This window comes from Chaetodon trifascialis, chromosome 5 (genome assembly GCF_039877785.1).
Source record: "Chaetodon trifascialis isolate fChaTrf1 chromosome 5, fChaTrf1.hap1, whole genome shotgun sequence".
Taxonomy (NCBI): Eukaryota; Metazoa; Chordata; class Actinopteri; order Chaetodontiformes; family Chaetodontidae; genus Chaetodon; species Chaetodon trifascialis.
Window position 1 is genome coordinate 10,740,826 of NC_092060.1, and position 15,721 is coordinate 10,756,546.

At 44.2% G+C, this 15,721-nt stretch overlaps 1 protein-coding gene across 1 annotated transcript in view; it reads right to left on the reverse strand.

The window, feature by feature from the left end:
- Positions 1 to 15,721, reverse strand: part of tenm1 (teneurin transmembrane protein 1) — a 161,640-nt gene that overhangs the window by 131,976 nt on the left and 13,943 nt on the right. The window contains exons 2-3 of the mRNA XM_070962146.1: positions 14,712 to 14,983; positions 11,329 to 11,658 (exon numbers count right to left, since the gene is read on the reverse strand). Of these exons, the coding sequence (XP_070818247.1) occupies positions 11,329 to 11,658; positions 14,712 to 14,928 (547 nt within the window). The 5' untranslated portion in view covers positions 14,929 to 14,983. The remainder of the gene's footprint in view (positions 1 to 11,328; positions 11,659 to 14,711; positions 14,984 to 15,721) is intronic.

Below are 15,721 nucleotides of genomic sequence, written 5' to 3' on the forward strand. Positions count from 1 at the left end.
GATGGTTCAGATGTAAATAGCTCTTGCATAAGCCCTTCCCACTCAAGACCACACCACAGGAAAGGAAGTAGCATTGCCCTGGGCTATGAGGGCAAGAGGGTGTAGTCAGTCCTAACCAAGAAGATTTATAGTTAGATGCTATTTGGATCACTTTGTGTGGTCCAGGTAGAAATACAGCTCCAAACCAAAGCTGGTTTAAAGTGGCTGCCAGCCCCCTGTTTCCTGTCTTGTAAAGCAGAAAGAAAAGATACTGCTACATCACCCACATCACATAAATCAGGCATGAAAGCATAATGGTGAGAGTTTGACTGAGGGCAACTGAGGGCAAGGACAGACATATGAGATATTACTCTCATTCATTCTTCCTCCCTCTGTTTCCTCCACTCCGTCTGTGAGCTGACCCATCTTTGGTGCTGACCCAAAAAGACTAGAAAGGAGAGCCACATCCACCTATTGTCAGCTGCATACCCCATTATCTCTCTCTCTCTCTCTCTGCAGCTACGAGGGGGTTCGCCTCATGCTTCCCCGAGGTGATCATCTCTCAACACATCTCACACACTAGACTCGTTTCTGTTCGTTCCCAAATCGTGCAGAGATCTTCCCTGCTCATGCAGGGCTGCGGTCATTCCTTTTATTCCACCACACACAGCAAAACAATAGATGAATGTACCTTGAATGTAACGCGAGTTTCTCCAGGGAGGCCAGCAGACCTTAAGAACTGGTGACGCATATCCAGTCGGTCTAAAAACTACAGATCTGCAGTTCCTTGAATAGATTATAATACACCCTAAGGTTGCAGATGGACAAAGGGGAGGATCAGCTTTAAGCGTCAGCCAGTGTTCGCTCACTTTTATGCTTCGTTGTGTGGGCCGCTTTTATACAAAATTAGCATATTAAATCAAGCAACTAATCAACCCCTCCCACAAACAACAATTGCCATGACTGCAACATCCACTGCTGGAGCCGGTCTTGATTGATACTTTGTCTGAATCATCTATTATGTCTGTTCTGTACATTTATTTACTCAGCCTTGTTGTCCTTGTTCTTAGAGTCAAATTCCTTGTATGTGTGCGCATGCTTGGTCAATAAAGACGGTTCAGATTCTGAGAATTTAGGCTCAGTTGGAGGCACGGTCCTGATTTATGGGATTTGGAGGAAAATTACACTCCTCATCCAAACTTGTTAACTGAGATAGGGTTATGTTTGCCAAACACATTGCTTAGTCCTCATGCTAAAAGTCTTTCCTTACAATGACTCAATACATTCATATATCTGTTCCTTATCATAATATGAGGACTAACTAGCTCTACGCTGCAATACAAGAACAACACTGCTCCTTATTTCCATGTCTTCTACACTGATTAGCAGCTGGTGAGGGTCTCATCCACACTGGTCCCAGTCTCTTATAGGATATCATGTAGTCATCGACTGCACATTTAAAAGTTAAGGATTCTTGTTTCAAAACAAGTCAACTGGAAACATTAAAAACTCATGCATAACATGCGTGAGTGTGTGTGCTTGTGTCTGGTTGTGGTTATGGTTTGTGTGAGTCTCCAGGAAATGTATGTAAGTCAATGTAATGTCCCCAAAAGTGACACAATGATGTGCGTGTATGTGTCTGTTTGTTTGCGAGAGTGTGTGTGTGTGCCCATCTCTTGGTTTGTGTGAGTGTATGTGTGTGTGTGCTTGCGTCTGTGTGTGTGTCTCTGTATGTGTTTGTGTGTGTGTTGATGTGGGTGTATGTGCATCTGTCTGTGTCTGTGTGTCCCTGTGTGTTTGTTTGCGTGTGTCTGTCTGTTAGAATGTGTGTCTAAGTGTGTGTGTGTGTGTGTGTGTGTGTGTGTGTGTGTGTGTGTAGTATTGGCCGCAGCGTGCACTGAATATTATCCACCTTGGCCAGGCTCGCTGCACCGGCTGGTGTTCATCTGATCAGCTAGCACACACACATTGGAAAAAACATCTGTTTGGAACTAAATACACACGCACACAGACATGAATACAAAGTGCACACTCACTTGGAGGCACATGGACACATACAAATACACTGCACACATCCATTCACACACACAAACACACACTCTCACCCCACCCACCACATATGCACACACATAAACACTATCTGGAAATGGCATTGAGCATCTGTTTGGACAGCGCTAGCACATTCAGTTTTTGTGAAACACTGGCAAGAGCAGCGCATTGGCCATGAGAAGCTTTTCTACTGCAGCAGGGTGACCGGGTGACCAAGCAGCCATCCAATTGTCTGTCTTGCCTCATCCACATACACATACACACATACAGAGGCACACTCACTTTCAAACACAGACACTGTAATGCAAATTCAGTACCACCCCCTCTGCCTGACACCACTGCTCTCTTTTCCCAAGCCACCCATAAAATGCTCATGCTTTTAGCAGCATTCTGAAGCATTTTAAGAAGCTATTTATTTAACAGCATGATTATCTATCTGGTGTTAGGGTGATCTATCTAGCAAAGTGATTGGGAGCGCTATTAACGCCCTCTCCTCTGGCACAGGTGGCAGTTGTTCAGAGGACATGAGGAAAAAAAAGGCTCTACTATTTGATATATCTGTGGTATTTTCCATATGTACACATTGCTATCCAAGCCACAGTCTGACAGCATATAAATGAATCTTTAGTGCAAGGAGAAAATGGTCAATCAAACATGCTATGATGAGCACCAGTGAGCACAAGCATACGACGTCCTCTTAAAAATAAAATGCTAAAAATAAACACAGCATGAATGTTGTGGGCCTTGGGATAATTCCATGTTTTGTAAATATGAAGGTGATGTCTTACGCCAATCTGTCATGTCTCGTCTTAACAAATGCATCACTTCGGGGGGAACCAGTTTAGCATTTAGCATGTACATACATCACATCAATGTCACTTGACAAAACTGCCCCATTTATATTGCTGACAGCTTGGTTGGGGCCAAGGTGTGTGAATCTGTTTGTGTGTGTGGGGGTTTGCATGCATTCAGAGAAAAAAACGAGTGAAAGCGAGACAGTGACGGAAACAGAGGAAAAGAAACAGAGAAAGAGAGAGAGAGGACTCAAAGGCAGAGAGAATTAAGCCGAGGCCTGGAGGAGTTTTCAGTTATTTACATATGCAGATTCTGGTCACCCCAGATCCCTACCCTCATCAAGAGAAACCAATTAAAACTCGCTTCATTTAATGTTTACCTTAATTAACTGCAACAATTAATGGCTGTCCAAAGTCCTATTGTGTTTTTTTTTTTTTCAATTAAAAGCTACCTATGACGAGTTTGCAATCAATACTATCAATCATACAGACAATTCTCCAGTGAGTAGAAGAAGTCCATCCCAGGGCAAAGTGAACGACTGAAATAGGCTCATATATCACCTTTTTGTTTTTCTATTTTTTTCAAGCCGTACCTCTTGAACTTAAAAACTTATTTTTCTCTTACAGTTTGCTCTGCGCACAAGTCCGTGCAGAGCTGAGCCCTTGCATGTCTGCGTGCTCATGGGCATGTGTGTGCGTAGGTGTCCAGCCATCCAACCAACAGCACTCACACTGGTCAGCAGATTGTTGGGTGAGACCCAGTGGACCATTAGCTGTCGGTAGCTGCCAGGGCTGAGAGCTGATAATGACAGGTGGTGTACACACCCTGGAGGTCTGACAGGCTCAGGGCACTGTGCCATGTAACGACAGCCTTTACTACTGGCATCATGGCTGTGATGGCAGCCTTTAACACTGGCACTGGCGCAGCTATGGCAGAAGTATCCCTGGCAGTATCACGTCGGCTGCGACGGAGGAACAGCTATTACTACAAGCAATTAAACTAAAATGGCAGCAATTGTTAATGGTGGGGAAACCACTTCGCTGTCATTACTATCACCCATTCTCTTGGCAAATGCATTCAAATCCCTATGCAGGCTCAGATGACAATTCTGATTATCAGAATAATAAACCTAGGTTTGATATTCAGACGAGCTTTTGTCACAGCAGAGGCTCAGTGACAGGTCCCATTCATCCGCACTGAGGATGGTATTGTGCCGCATATAAAGGTCCTCATTTGCTTACTTCTCTTTTCCCTTCTCCTTCGACTTTTTAGCCACCTGTTTATGAAGCCCGGCGTCTTTTCTGTCTGGCCTGCACGGAAACATCTCAGGTAAACCAAAAATGAGAAGGAAATTTCTACTTCGAAACATTTTAATTTCCTCACCCCGCCATCGCAACCATTTTCTTGTCAGTCCAGCTGTCTTGTGACTGCATTTTCTACCACCCCTCCCAAATAATCTACCCCACTGACCCCTCACACACACAACACAAAACAGCAAGAGCGTGTGTGGGCATCTGAGTGTGTGTGTGTGTCCGTACAGTACAGGCACCTTTGTGTCCTCCGCCCCCTCTCAGCCTCTCTCCCCCAGTGCGGAACACTCTGATTTGCACTAATCTCTCGGTACACTCTCAGGGCTATTGTTCCCTTCTGCTGTGAGCTTATTCATGTGCCACTCACCATGCTCTCCTCTCATTTTAATACTGCAACTGTGCTGGGAACTGAAAACAGTTTTAAGCTCGCGTCTTCGGCTGTTTATTAAAAAAAAAAAAAGCCCAGCTCGCCTCTCACCCTCTCTGCTGTGTAGGTGACCGTGGAATCGTGCTGGATGTGACCGCTTATTAAAATGGCAAGTAGAGGCTGGACTCTGTGATGTTTCCATCACACAGTTTATGTATACAGACAGCCTGTAGGCAGCCAGTGGACAGCGTGAGATGAAAGCTACGGCTGATGTTCTGATTTGATGACTGTTGCTATGGCAGCAAGATGAGAATGGAGGAGGGCCGTAAGCATTCACAGAGAGAGACGGAACAGAAATTATCTCTCTCTCGCTCTGTCTGTCTGTCTGTCTGTCTGTCTGTCTGTCTGTCTGTCTGTCTGTCTCTCACACACATACGCATGCACATGAACACACATCCTAAACCCCCCATCAGCCCGCAGTACAGTCCAGTCGATCTTCCTTTGGATCAGTGAGCTGTAAAGGTCCATCATTAGGACAACAGGGTGGGGTCCAGCATTTTGACAGCTTGTCAAGAACAGAAGCCTGCATGGCTAACTACGTGATGAGACTGCTATTAAAGAGAGGAAAAGCACACAACTGCACTGCTGCTACAATGAGGCACCTGGTGGATTCATGGAAGCTCTTCAGCCTCGTCGGGATGGCTGAACGGGTGGTTCAATAAAAACGGTTTCTGGCTCCAGCGGACATGTTTATAGCGTTTTCTCTGGCCAAGCGCAGCACCAGGGTTAAGTTGATCATCTCTCACTCTGGTAAAATAGCCAGGGGAGCCTGTGTACCACTAGATCAACTCTACAACTTAAAGACCCTAAACGTTACAGCTCAGATGATCGATATGGCACTGAGCAATGTTCTTTACGAGCTAATAGACAAATCCATTCCTGTAAAACCCCTTGGGCATTGGGGAGGCAAGAGGGAAGTTAGAGAGTGCGGCTGGTTGCCTGGTGTTGCCACTTAGACCTCTACTTGAGCATGCACACGCAAACACGCCTGGGAGGTTAGAGGACACACCAGGATGCAGCTTGTGTGCCTGTGCATGTCCATACATGTGGTTGTATTGGCACATCTGTGGATGTTTCTATCTCTGAGGTATTGTAGTTTCCTGATTCCGCTGAGGTTCTCACAGCTGCAGAGCTGCCAAAAGGAGATTTATGTCTTCCAGCATCAGAAGGAGAAAAAACACATAAAACCCATTTCATTCACATTGCTTAAATGCTCCTATCTGACACGTTCGGATAAAGGGGCTTACATGAAACATTTGTAATTCCCTCTCTATCTAATTAAAGGTCCAGATTGCCTAATAGATGTCAGAATTTCATCATAAAGAGGAGAAATCCTGAAAATCTGACTCCCATCTGAAATCTTATGCTGTGTTACACCTGTTGCGATTTCACCAGGTTCCATCAGTTCGTCTAAACGGTATTCCAAACTTCCAAGCTACAGCACATATCAAATGATTGTGAGCTGGAATTAAAACTAGAATGAAAGCTAAACTTCCCCGGGATTTTCTGATGATGGCTCTATAATATCCTGTGCAACGTCTTTACTTTCCAGCGAGCCTCTCCGTCTTTCAGTCGTCTCTGCACCCTTCCTTTGTCTTTCTCTGTGCCGAATGCTTGCTCATTAAACCGTATGGTCAGTTTTTCACTCCGCTCTACCAGCCTTTGTTTCCACGCCCTTGCTAACCTTCTGCAACACTTACTTGAACATAACTTGGCCAAACTTGACTGCAAAACTTTGGCACATCATTATAAAAATAATGGACCATGTTTATAAAGGATATGAGGGCCCTCTATGACATTGTGCGGTCCCCCAGGTCCTCAAACAACCTAGTTTATAGCCGGCACGTAACATTTACAGGATGTTTAAGGTAACATTCATGCTTGTCTTATTTCAAGGCAAGGACAACAGCGACATGGTGAAAAAAACATTTCAAATGACTTTATTTGAAGGTCTAATGGCACACTCTATTTTGGTGCAATGTGCCTCATTTAGTGTTGGTGAGCGTCGACCTGGCAGACATCTACTCTTTAACAGTAAGGTTCACTCTGTCATTCACGGCAGAGAACATTTATTTAGCTTATTCTTCATTTATTGCACAGGCATTTAATACAAAATAGAAATTATTGAAGACAGATGTGAAAAAATCCCTCTGGCCCCTTTCTCGAGCAATTATCGTACATTTTGCATTAGCAGTCATTTGTGCAATGTAGTTGGGAAACATTGCGCTGAAAACATTTCCAAACACTAACAAATGAGGATTTGTGAGCAAGACTGTTATCCTCTCGTATATTTTCCATTATTGGAAAATCTGACAGACAAAACATACAAAAAATACATTTGTACGTCATGTATGTAATTACCCAGGGGCCTTTTGTAATGTCTTCAAATTGCTTGTGTTGTCCAACCAACAGTCCAAATCCCAAAAGTTGCTAATTTGCAAAGTTACAAAATAGTGAAAAGCAGCAATTTTTAAAATTTGAGAGGCAAAAAACACATTTTTGGCAGTGTTGACATCCATCTCGGACAATTCTGCTGTTGAAAAATGCATTTTTTACACATAAACAAAGGAATTAATGGTTGGAAGAAAATTGGTTTGAGAAATGAGCGGGCTCAAATTGAATTCAAGAGACACAAGCTGTCAAGTGTAAATAAATTCATGCCTGATGATAATTAGCAAGGAAGGGACTTTTCTGTTCATTTCTGTTCAAATTACTTTGTCTCCATTGAGTGTTAGATCACATGATCTCAGGGTTTTAATATTCATTGTGTAACATCCTGTTTTGAAATATTCAGCCCACTTAGCAGAGAATAAAGATAATACCAAGTAAAAACTTAATACTAATGCACATTTTTTTTTATTTATTTATATGTGTTCAGTTATATTGTAGTGATGTTTTATGGCATTGCGTACTGCTGTTTGTTTGCACATAGCAGTAACACGATGTCATTGCCCGGTCAGCTCAACAGATGTGGCCTAACATGTCTTGTCGGGGGGATTACATCCATACCGAGCCATGTTTTTTCGTGTTACTGCTTTCATAAGGCTTGATTGCTGACTCGGGGACTCTAAATGTTTGAGGCAATTTGAAAAGCCATTTTCTTCAAACCATTATCTGCAGTGTATGGCGGAAATGGAACACTTAAACCTTTCTAGTGTATTAATTTAGCACTGCGATCAGACAGTTATAAGGGAGTTGTCAAGTTTTTAAAAAATAATGGACGTCCTGCGGCCAATCAGAATCAAGTGGTTATTCAGGCCATGGTAATTACACAGATATTTGCATTTTAGCACAGAGCGTTATCTACCATAATGAGTGATAGAGCCTTTCATTGGACTGCTGTTTGCATTTGCCTTAGAACCCTTTTCTGCTTGGATGACGATGTATGAAAAGTGCAGTGATGTAAAACCAGAAGGCTGTCTGCTACATGCCAATGTGTCAATCCCAAAAGTGGAGGAAAAAGATAAGCTAAAAAGATAGACAAAAGCCTAGAGTAAATCTGCAACTGATTAAACTAATGAAAAGTGGTCAATTAATTAGCATCTCATTGTAAGACAGTGTTGTAACCCAGATAATAAAGCTAATGTAGTTTTTTCAATTATTCCACACGGCAGTAATTCAGAGGACTGACACCAAATCTATCTGCTCCCTCTCATCAGCCCTCCTCCTCTTTTTCTCCCAGCATTTATTTCAGCGATCAATTCTGCAATTCAATCAATGTAACAGCAAAAGAAGAATTTTCACATTGATTATGGAAATAGTTCAATATTTTGAGAAATATACGCTTTGTTTTTGAGAGTTAATCAATACTCCTGTCATGTTTGTGCGTTAAACATGTAGTCTAAGCCAGGAGGTTGTTGTGTTACTTAGAACAAAGACTGGCATGAAGAAGACACAGCTAGCCGGGCTCTCTCTGCGGTTCAGACATACTGCTGCCAACACCTTGAAAGCTCACTGATTTGTACAACATTTAGTTTGTTTAATTCATATTCATCTCAGTTCTGCATGTGTCCAGGTCCTAGCTATCAAATATGTCTTTTCAGGTTCCAGCATTAATTTTTGGACCCGTGAAGATCTCCAGTCCTGACGTGATCCCCATCTAACCGCGCTGTAAAGAAGTGGACGGCTGGACCTGAGCCAGTCCTCACCGCCCAGCATCAGTGACCAACCTCACTAATACGCTTCTTGTGTGAGCGGCAGCAAATGACTGCAGCCGGGTTCAAAGTGAAGCTTCCCCACAAACAATCATATTAATACTTGTGGTTTTGGTTTGGCATATTTAACAAATGGACCTGATTGTCTACATACCTTTGGACATATATTGTGTGTGTGTGTCAGCACTAAACTCTAGCTGAACTACATTTTGTCTTTCTACTGCCAATCTCTGTTCTAACGGTGCACTGTCGTCAGCTGAGGGTGTTGATGTTTTCTGGAGTTTGTCAGCAGGTCTGACTGGTGCTCGAGAATGCCTACAGCCTTCCTCAGGGGAGAGTCACAGTTGGACATGCACCCCCCACCACCCCATCTCTCACACACACACACACACATGAAAGAGAATAAAGACAGACATCCGTACAAACGTGGCTTCACACACAAACTGAATCTTTCTCCTTTACTCTTTCTTAATCTGTCACTCGCTGCCTCTATTTTTTTCACACTCAAATCCACACACACACGCACACACATACACACATAAACACACACACTGACTAAATTGACTTGTCAGCTTCAATCAGACCAGGAACAAAAGGATTCCTGCCAGTTTGAGGCTGACATCATTAATGGGTTTGGGAGGGGGCGAGCTCTGAAGACAAAGGGAGAGCAAGGTCGGGCCGACTTAAAATGCACTTTCATTTTGGCAGGGACGTTAGCTTTTTGATTTCAGCCCCTTTACGCCAACCTCTTTTTGCGAGTGGCTCTAACTTTCATTATCACTGGGAACAGAGGGGCGTGTGAGACTTTGTTGTGCTGATGGAGAGAAATGTGACATCCATAATGCATTTCCTATTAGAGGATGCCACGCATGGACACACCTGGCCACGTGTCAGAGAGAGATGGACAGGAAGAGGATGAGAATAAATGGGGTGTTCGTGGTGGAGAGGGAAAAAGATTGGTTGCCAAGTAAATTATACCAATGCAAGAGAAAACGCAGAGAGCGGGGTGACGCTTGAGCGAAAGGCTTGAGAGAGATTGTGTCAAGGTTTGGAGAGGCATAGGACATACTGTACAGCTCTTCATGTGACATATGAAATCTATACATAAACCAGCTTTACTGGCACATTGTGCAAGTGAGGCCAAATGCTTTGAACATTTAAATCCTCTCCTCTCACTTCTGTGACTTCATCCATCCACATTTGCCTCTGTTTCCTCTGCAGCAAGCCCATCTGCCTCCCCCTTTCACAGCTTTCATTTTGACCCTGGATAAAGATGGAGTCCCTCATCTCAAATGGTAATAACTTTGGTCCATATGCACACAGCCATCACAAATTGATTACTGTGTAATGCTGCAAGCACTCACTCTCACTCTCTCACTCTCTCTCTCACTCTCTCTCCAGCCTCTTCCATCTCGTGATTCTGCACAAGGCTGACTCCATGTCCAATCCAGCCGTCATTAAACGGCACCCCTGGGTGCATCCCAAACGTAAACAAGCACATCCTAAACCCTTCCTCGCGTGATCTCTCTCCTCCCCCTGTTTTAGCCCTCTCCTTCTCCCACCATCTTTGTCTGACACTCACTCGAAACCAGCTTCTCCTTCACCTGTTTTACCCTCAACCACTCATTCCCTTTTATTCTCATTCTAATTATACCATTACATTACCATTTCTTTTCTCTCATTAGCATTTTTTGCTCTCCCTGTCTCTTATTCTTCCCCCCTCTCTCATTCCCTTTTCTCCCCTCTCTCTCTTTCTCTATCACCCTTCTTTTTCTCTGCCACTGAATACGTTCCACCTTTTTTGCGGCACATAAACAGACAGTGCCCTTGGGGATGGGTTGGAGAGCTCTGTCTTTGTTTGTGTGCACCTCTAACTAACTCTCCATCTGTGGGGAGCCAAGCCAAGCCCAGCAGTGCAAGACAGATAGCTGGCACCATCCCAGACTCTTCTCTAGTTGGCCTCATATCTTCACCCCCGCCTCTCAACTTCTCCTTCCTTCCAGGCTGTAGTTCTCCCACAAAGGCGGTTGTCAGCTGCCCTCAGGCAGCCGGTCAGGTACTGCAGGCGTCCAACCCACAATTCCTTTTCCTCCAAGCCTTGAACCAAAATCTGCCCCAGGTTTCCAATGGATATTCAATCCCTTCCAAGCCATATGCTGTGGATGTTAACCACTGGACTTTCCTCTGGCTCCATCCCCAGTCAACCCCAGGTTCACCTCCAATACCAGCTCACTTCAGAGACTAAATAACTCTACATTTTTTGTATTTAGTCACATCAAAGAGCTTTCAAAGAGAGAGGAACTTAAGCATTAGCATTAGTTCAAAAACTGAGAGTTTCAATCATGTAATTGCCCAAGGCTTTAACTTAAACCTTCAAAAAAGTAGGAATGTTGTTTTTCCTTGCATTAGTTGGTGAAAAAAATATGAGACCGTAAGGATATAATGTAAAACACAGGTAGCCTGACTTCAGCACGCCGCATGCTACTCACATGCACGCAAATGAACCATCAAAGGTGCACTATTATCCGCTCAGTGAAAACTTGACCTCCCCTGGGCATTTTGCACGGTGATGGATGATCCCCCTGTGGAGTGAGGTGAAAAATAATTCACTCACCATTGTCAGGCTCAGATTTCCTGTCATGCTCAGTGTCAGTGAGAGAAAGGGCGGAGTTGGCGCGGCTCGTGAGGCAAGAGCTCTGCTCGGACTTCAGGCCGCGCATCCACATGTGCTGCAGGCCGTGATTAGGAGAGGGGTCCACCTCTGGCTCCGTGTCCACGTCCGAGCCCACGCCCAGGGAGTAGCCACGGCCGTGGACGTGAGCAGCCGGTCCGGAGCACAGCGCTTCCTCCTCCTCCTCCTGGTGCTGCTGCTGCTGCTGTTGCTGCTGTTGGTGGATGTGGTAGTCTGGGCTCCTCATCTGCCCAGCCTTACAGAAGTCTAAATCTAGCAGAGGAGGAGACACATGCAGATTGAGATCATAAAGACAGTAGAGCTGTAAAGCCTCTAATACCGGCATGTGTTTTTATTTGCCTCAGCAACTAAGCTGACCAGGTGTTTGTTAGAGACAGGCATTTACAAGCCAAACACTGCACACCTCCCAAATTATGTCAAGAGACAGGCTGATATTTGAGCAAGCATTTATTAAGTTTCACAGCAGAAATCCACATCAAAATGCCACCCTCGATCTTTCTTAACCATTTGCAGTGAAGCTATATCCTGTTCGGGCTGCCTGATGTGTGTTATCGAGCTTGAGATGTATTGAACTGCTGCTCAAACAGAGCACTGATCTCATCTATATTCTCCTTGGTGGGGTGAAGAGATCAGATAAAGATCAAACCTTATTAATATTGACTCAGACTGGAAGAAAAATTGAGCCTCATATGCTTTCAGGTATTAGAACGCCCTCCAATCCCGAGCATCAACCTGTTATCTGAGAACATCAGATATACTGTGTTAGTCCTCTGGTTACACTTCAATTCAATTCAATTCAATTGTGCGCTACTTTTTTTTTTCCTGCAGAGGCAGTTGAGTAAATTTTCTTCCTTGCCACATGAGTTTTCTGTTTAGAATGAACAAGTGGAAGTGATGGAACTGATGGAATAAATTGAAATCTATACAGATACTACTGTAGTCTGGAACCATATACTCCACTGAGAAGACAGGAAAAAGAAAAAGACTTCCTCTCCTCACTTAGTGCAGTTAATTTGTGTGTTAGGTCAGGTCCTTTGAACACGAACCACAGTGTTTCAATAAAAGCCACAGTCCTGTTGACCACTCCATTGACCAGCAATGTGTCCTGCTGTGCCTGTTTGATGGGGTCAAGACCAACTGTGGCTCGCACACTGTTCTGCTGGAATTAAACCGGCGCAAGATTGGTCACCACTCCACAGTCCTGTTTAGCTCAAATTGCCTGCAAGAGGGCAATTCAGGAGCAAATAAGCGACTTGGTCATTTCAGGAAAACCATATTAGCACTATTTTGACTTAATGTTGTAAGTACTTGTAAGTACTGCAGTCCTGGATGTAGTGGAGTACATATAATATTCTGGTCACCCAGTGGTGTAACTTCCACTGGGGGGTAAAATTTGATCATAAAGCGGGCAAAGTGGGCAATTGCGCAACAACAACTGGAATAATAAAGACCTCGAGACAGCTTTAGTACTTGATATTAACGCCCTGTACGTAAGAGGGTCCTTTTAATATCGACTTTTATTATCTCAGTTTTGTGCTCATAAATATTCATGACTATTGAATATTCCTAAATTAATCAAATCACCACACAGAAAATCAGCGGCCAGGTAGAATTCTTACAAAACAGGATGAAAGGACTCATTTTTGCCCCCCAGGTGGTCCCTCATTTTCAAATTCTGTTCCCTTTTACAGATTCACTTGTTAAAACGTTGACACACTAAGGCTACATTTAGGCCGTCCTACCCTGTATTTGGTGGGGGGTGTTGGAGCCATACGCAGCCTGGGTTGGAAAAAGTACCTCTGCATGCCTTTCTGGTAAAGTAATAATATAATGAACATTACAGCTAATATGCACCTAAAAACACACCGTATCCCTGTTAAGATTTATGTAATTGTATTAAATAGAATTTTACTTTAGGTGGTAAAAAGCCATGCATATTCAAATGATCAGCTTTTTGTAAGGCTGTTACTTCTTAATAATCCAAACAATTATACTCTGACTGGCTTCCAGTTTTGTAAACAAAATGTTGAAAAGCGTGAATGAATTAATTTGAGTTAATTAATGGGCAAACAAAACCTAATTATTGTGGTCAGCTCTCTTATGGGCTGAAGAGCAAAGAGGTGATGTGGGATGAAATGGATGGAGAGGAATTTGTAACATCAGGGTAAGCAAGCAGATGGGAAGAAGGGGGGGGGGGAGAGGGAGGGAGGGGTAAGATGTGGCCGTTTAAAAGATGAAGGAAAATATGAAGAGCATGGGAGGGGAATTAGAGGAGAAACAAATTGGCTGATCTTTGTCAGGAACAGCATAATCCATTAAAAATGTCACTGGAGGCAATGTCCCCCCTTAACAGTTGGTTACTTAGGTAGGGTATACTATATATAACTCTGTTGCCCAAAGATGAACAGATGTGCTATACAGAGCCGGCTGCCATTGACATTTCAAAGGCTGCTTTGGGGGGTCTTTTGCACCTCACCATATGACACTGATGGCAAACGATGTTGTGTGTTATGGAAACAGAAAGGCTGAGTAACTGTTGAAAAGGCAAACGCACTTTCACACTGCGATCTTGTGGAAACCATCGGAGCTCCATGATGATAGCTAGTGGCCGTCGATGGGTTGCTGCACGGTGAGCAACGTGACAACATCCACAGAAGGTGGCATTCATGCCATGAAATCCCCAGAGACCTCCTTGTCAGGAGTTGTAACTGTTATGAATGGCCAATGTTGGCTTGTTAGCATGGTGGGTAGGTCTTGCAAGGTAGCAGGAGGTTGGGGTAGCTGCAAGAGTATCTATTGATCACTATGAACTCTACGCAGCGGTGTGCTCCTGATGAGGTGCAGCTTCTCTCTTAACACCACACATGACCTGCATAAAGGCCATCCATCACAGCACGCGCTGGCCCATTTCTCCTCCTGTCACCGGCAGGGAAGAATTTTTCGGTGTGTATGTGTCAACGTGCGTCTCTATGTGTGCCTGTGTCCGCCCCGTCTGTATCTGTGAGTGTGCGTGTAATGAAGGGTGGTTTTCCACCCCAGGTGAGGCCAGAGAGGTTTGGGGTTGACCTAGTTTAGCTGTGGGAGAGAAATATCACCTCCGTGGAGAAGAGGTAATTGGCTGCCTCCGACTGTCCTTCTGGCTCATTGTGGACTGTAATAGGTAATTCACATAGGTCCTTTTAAAGATCTCAGTGTGTGTGTTTGTGTGTGCATGAGTGTGTGTCTACCATATGTGTGCCAATATCCCTTTGTGTGCGCGCTGTCTGTGCAGCTGTGGATGTGTATTTTAGGGTAGAGCATGGTACCTGGCTGGGGTTGGCTGTAGTTGCTCTGCCTTTCCCGGTGAGAACCAAGGGTGAGGCGTAGCTCGTGTGTGTAGTCAGGCAGGGTTTCGCGAGAGGTGTAGGAGCGGTGGTGGGCGCGGCCGTCCTCGCTTTCATCAGATGAGCTGGTGTAGGACATCTCCATTTCATGACGCCCCTTGGACAACGGCTGGTAGGGTTTACTGTCCATCTCCTCCATGGCTTGTAGGGCTCCGCTTAGTCACTCAGCACAGCCACAGCACAGAGCACAGATTCTGGAGGTGAGAGAGACGGAGGGGAAGCGGGTAAGGTACGGCGAAGGAGGGGGGGACAGGACAGCAGGGAGGAAGAGCGATGAACCAGTGGAGGAAAATGAAAGGAAACAGGGGTTGGAACAGACAGGGTAGAGAAGAAGAATCACACAAGAAGTCTGTTATTGAACACAGTGGAACAATATTGCAACATCTGCTCATTCCAATTACAGCAGACATTCATAAACCGTATTTGGCTTCTTTCATATTTCACACCAAAGGTTAGTTCCAAATCAATACACTCAGAAGGGACCACGATGGTGGCCATTATGTCCGGATGCGTTTGAAGAGAAATTGGACAAAATCAAGCACAGTTCTCTGTTTTGTCACTTGTGTTTTCTGCTTTTCTCTGGCTACTGTAACTCCCTTGATTGTTGGTGATGTTGTTGTGGGACACTTTGTTGTTAAATGTCTGTCTTTAATTGTAATGTCTTTTCTGTTCTGGCTGTATTTTTCTGACAGTTGCCACAGACACGAAGAGAATTTCCAAAAGGATAGATAAAGGGAACTAACTAACTACTGTAGGGCTTTATCTCCCTTTGACAGACAACCATTGACAAGTTGTGGATAAATCAACAAATTTGTAGCCGAGCCCCGCGTCTGTCACTCTCATTAAACACTGTGACTCACCAGATTCTAAAGTAATGATGAAACACTATTAGACACCAGTCTTTACAGTGTCATTGCCCTTCCAAACGCAGT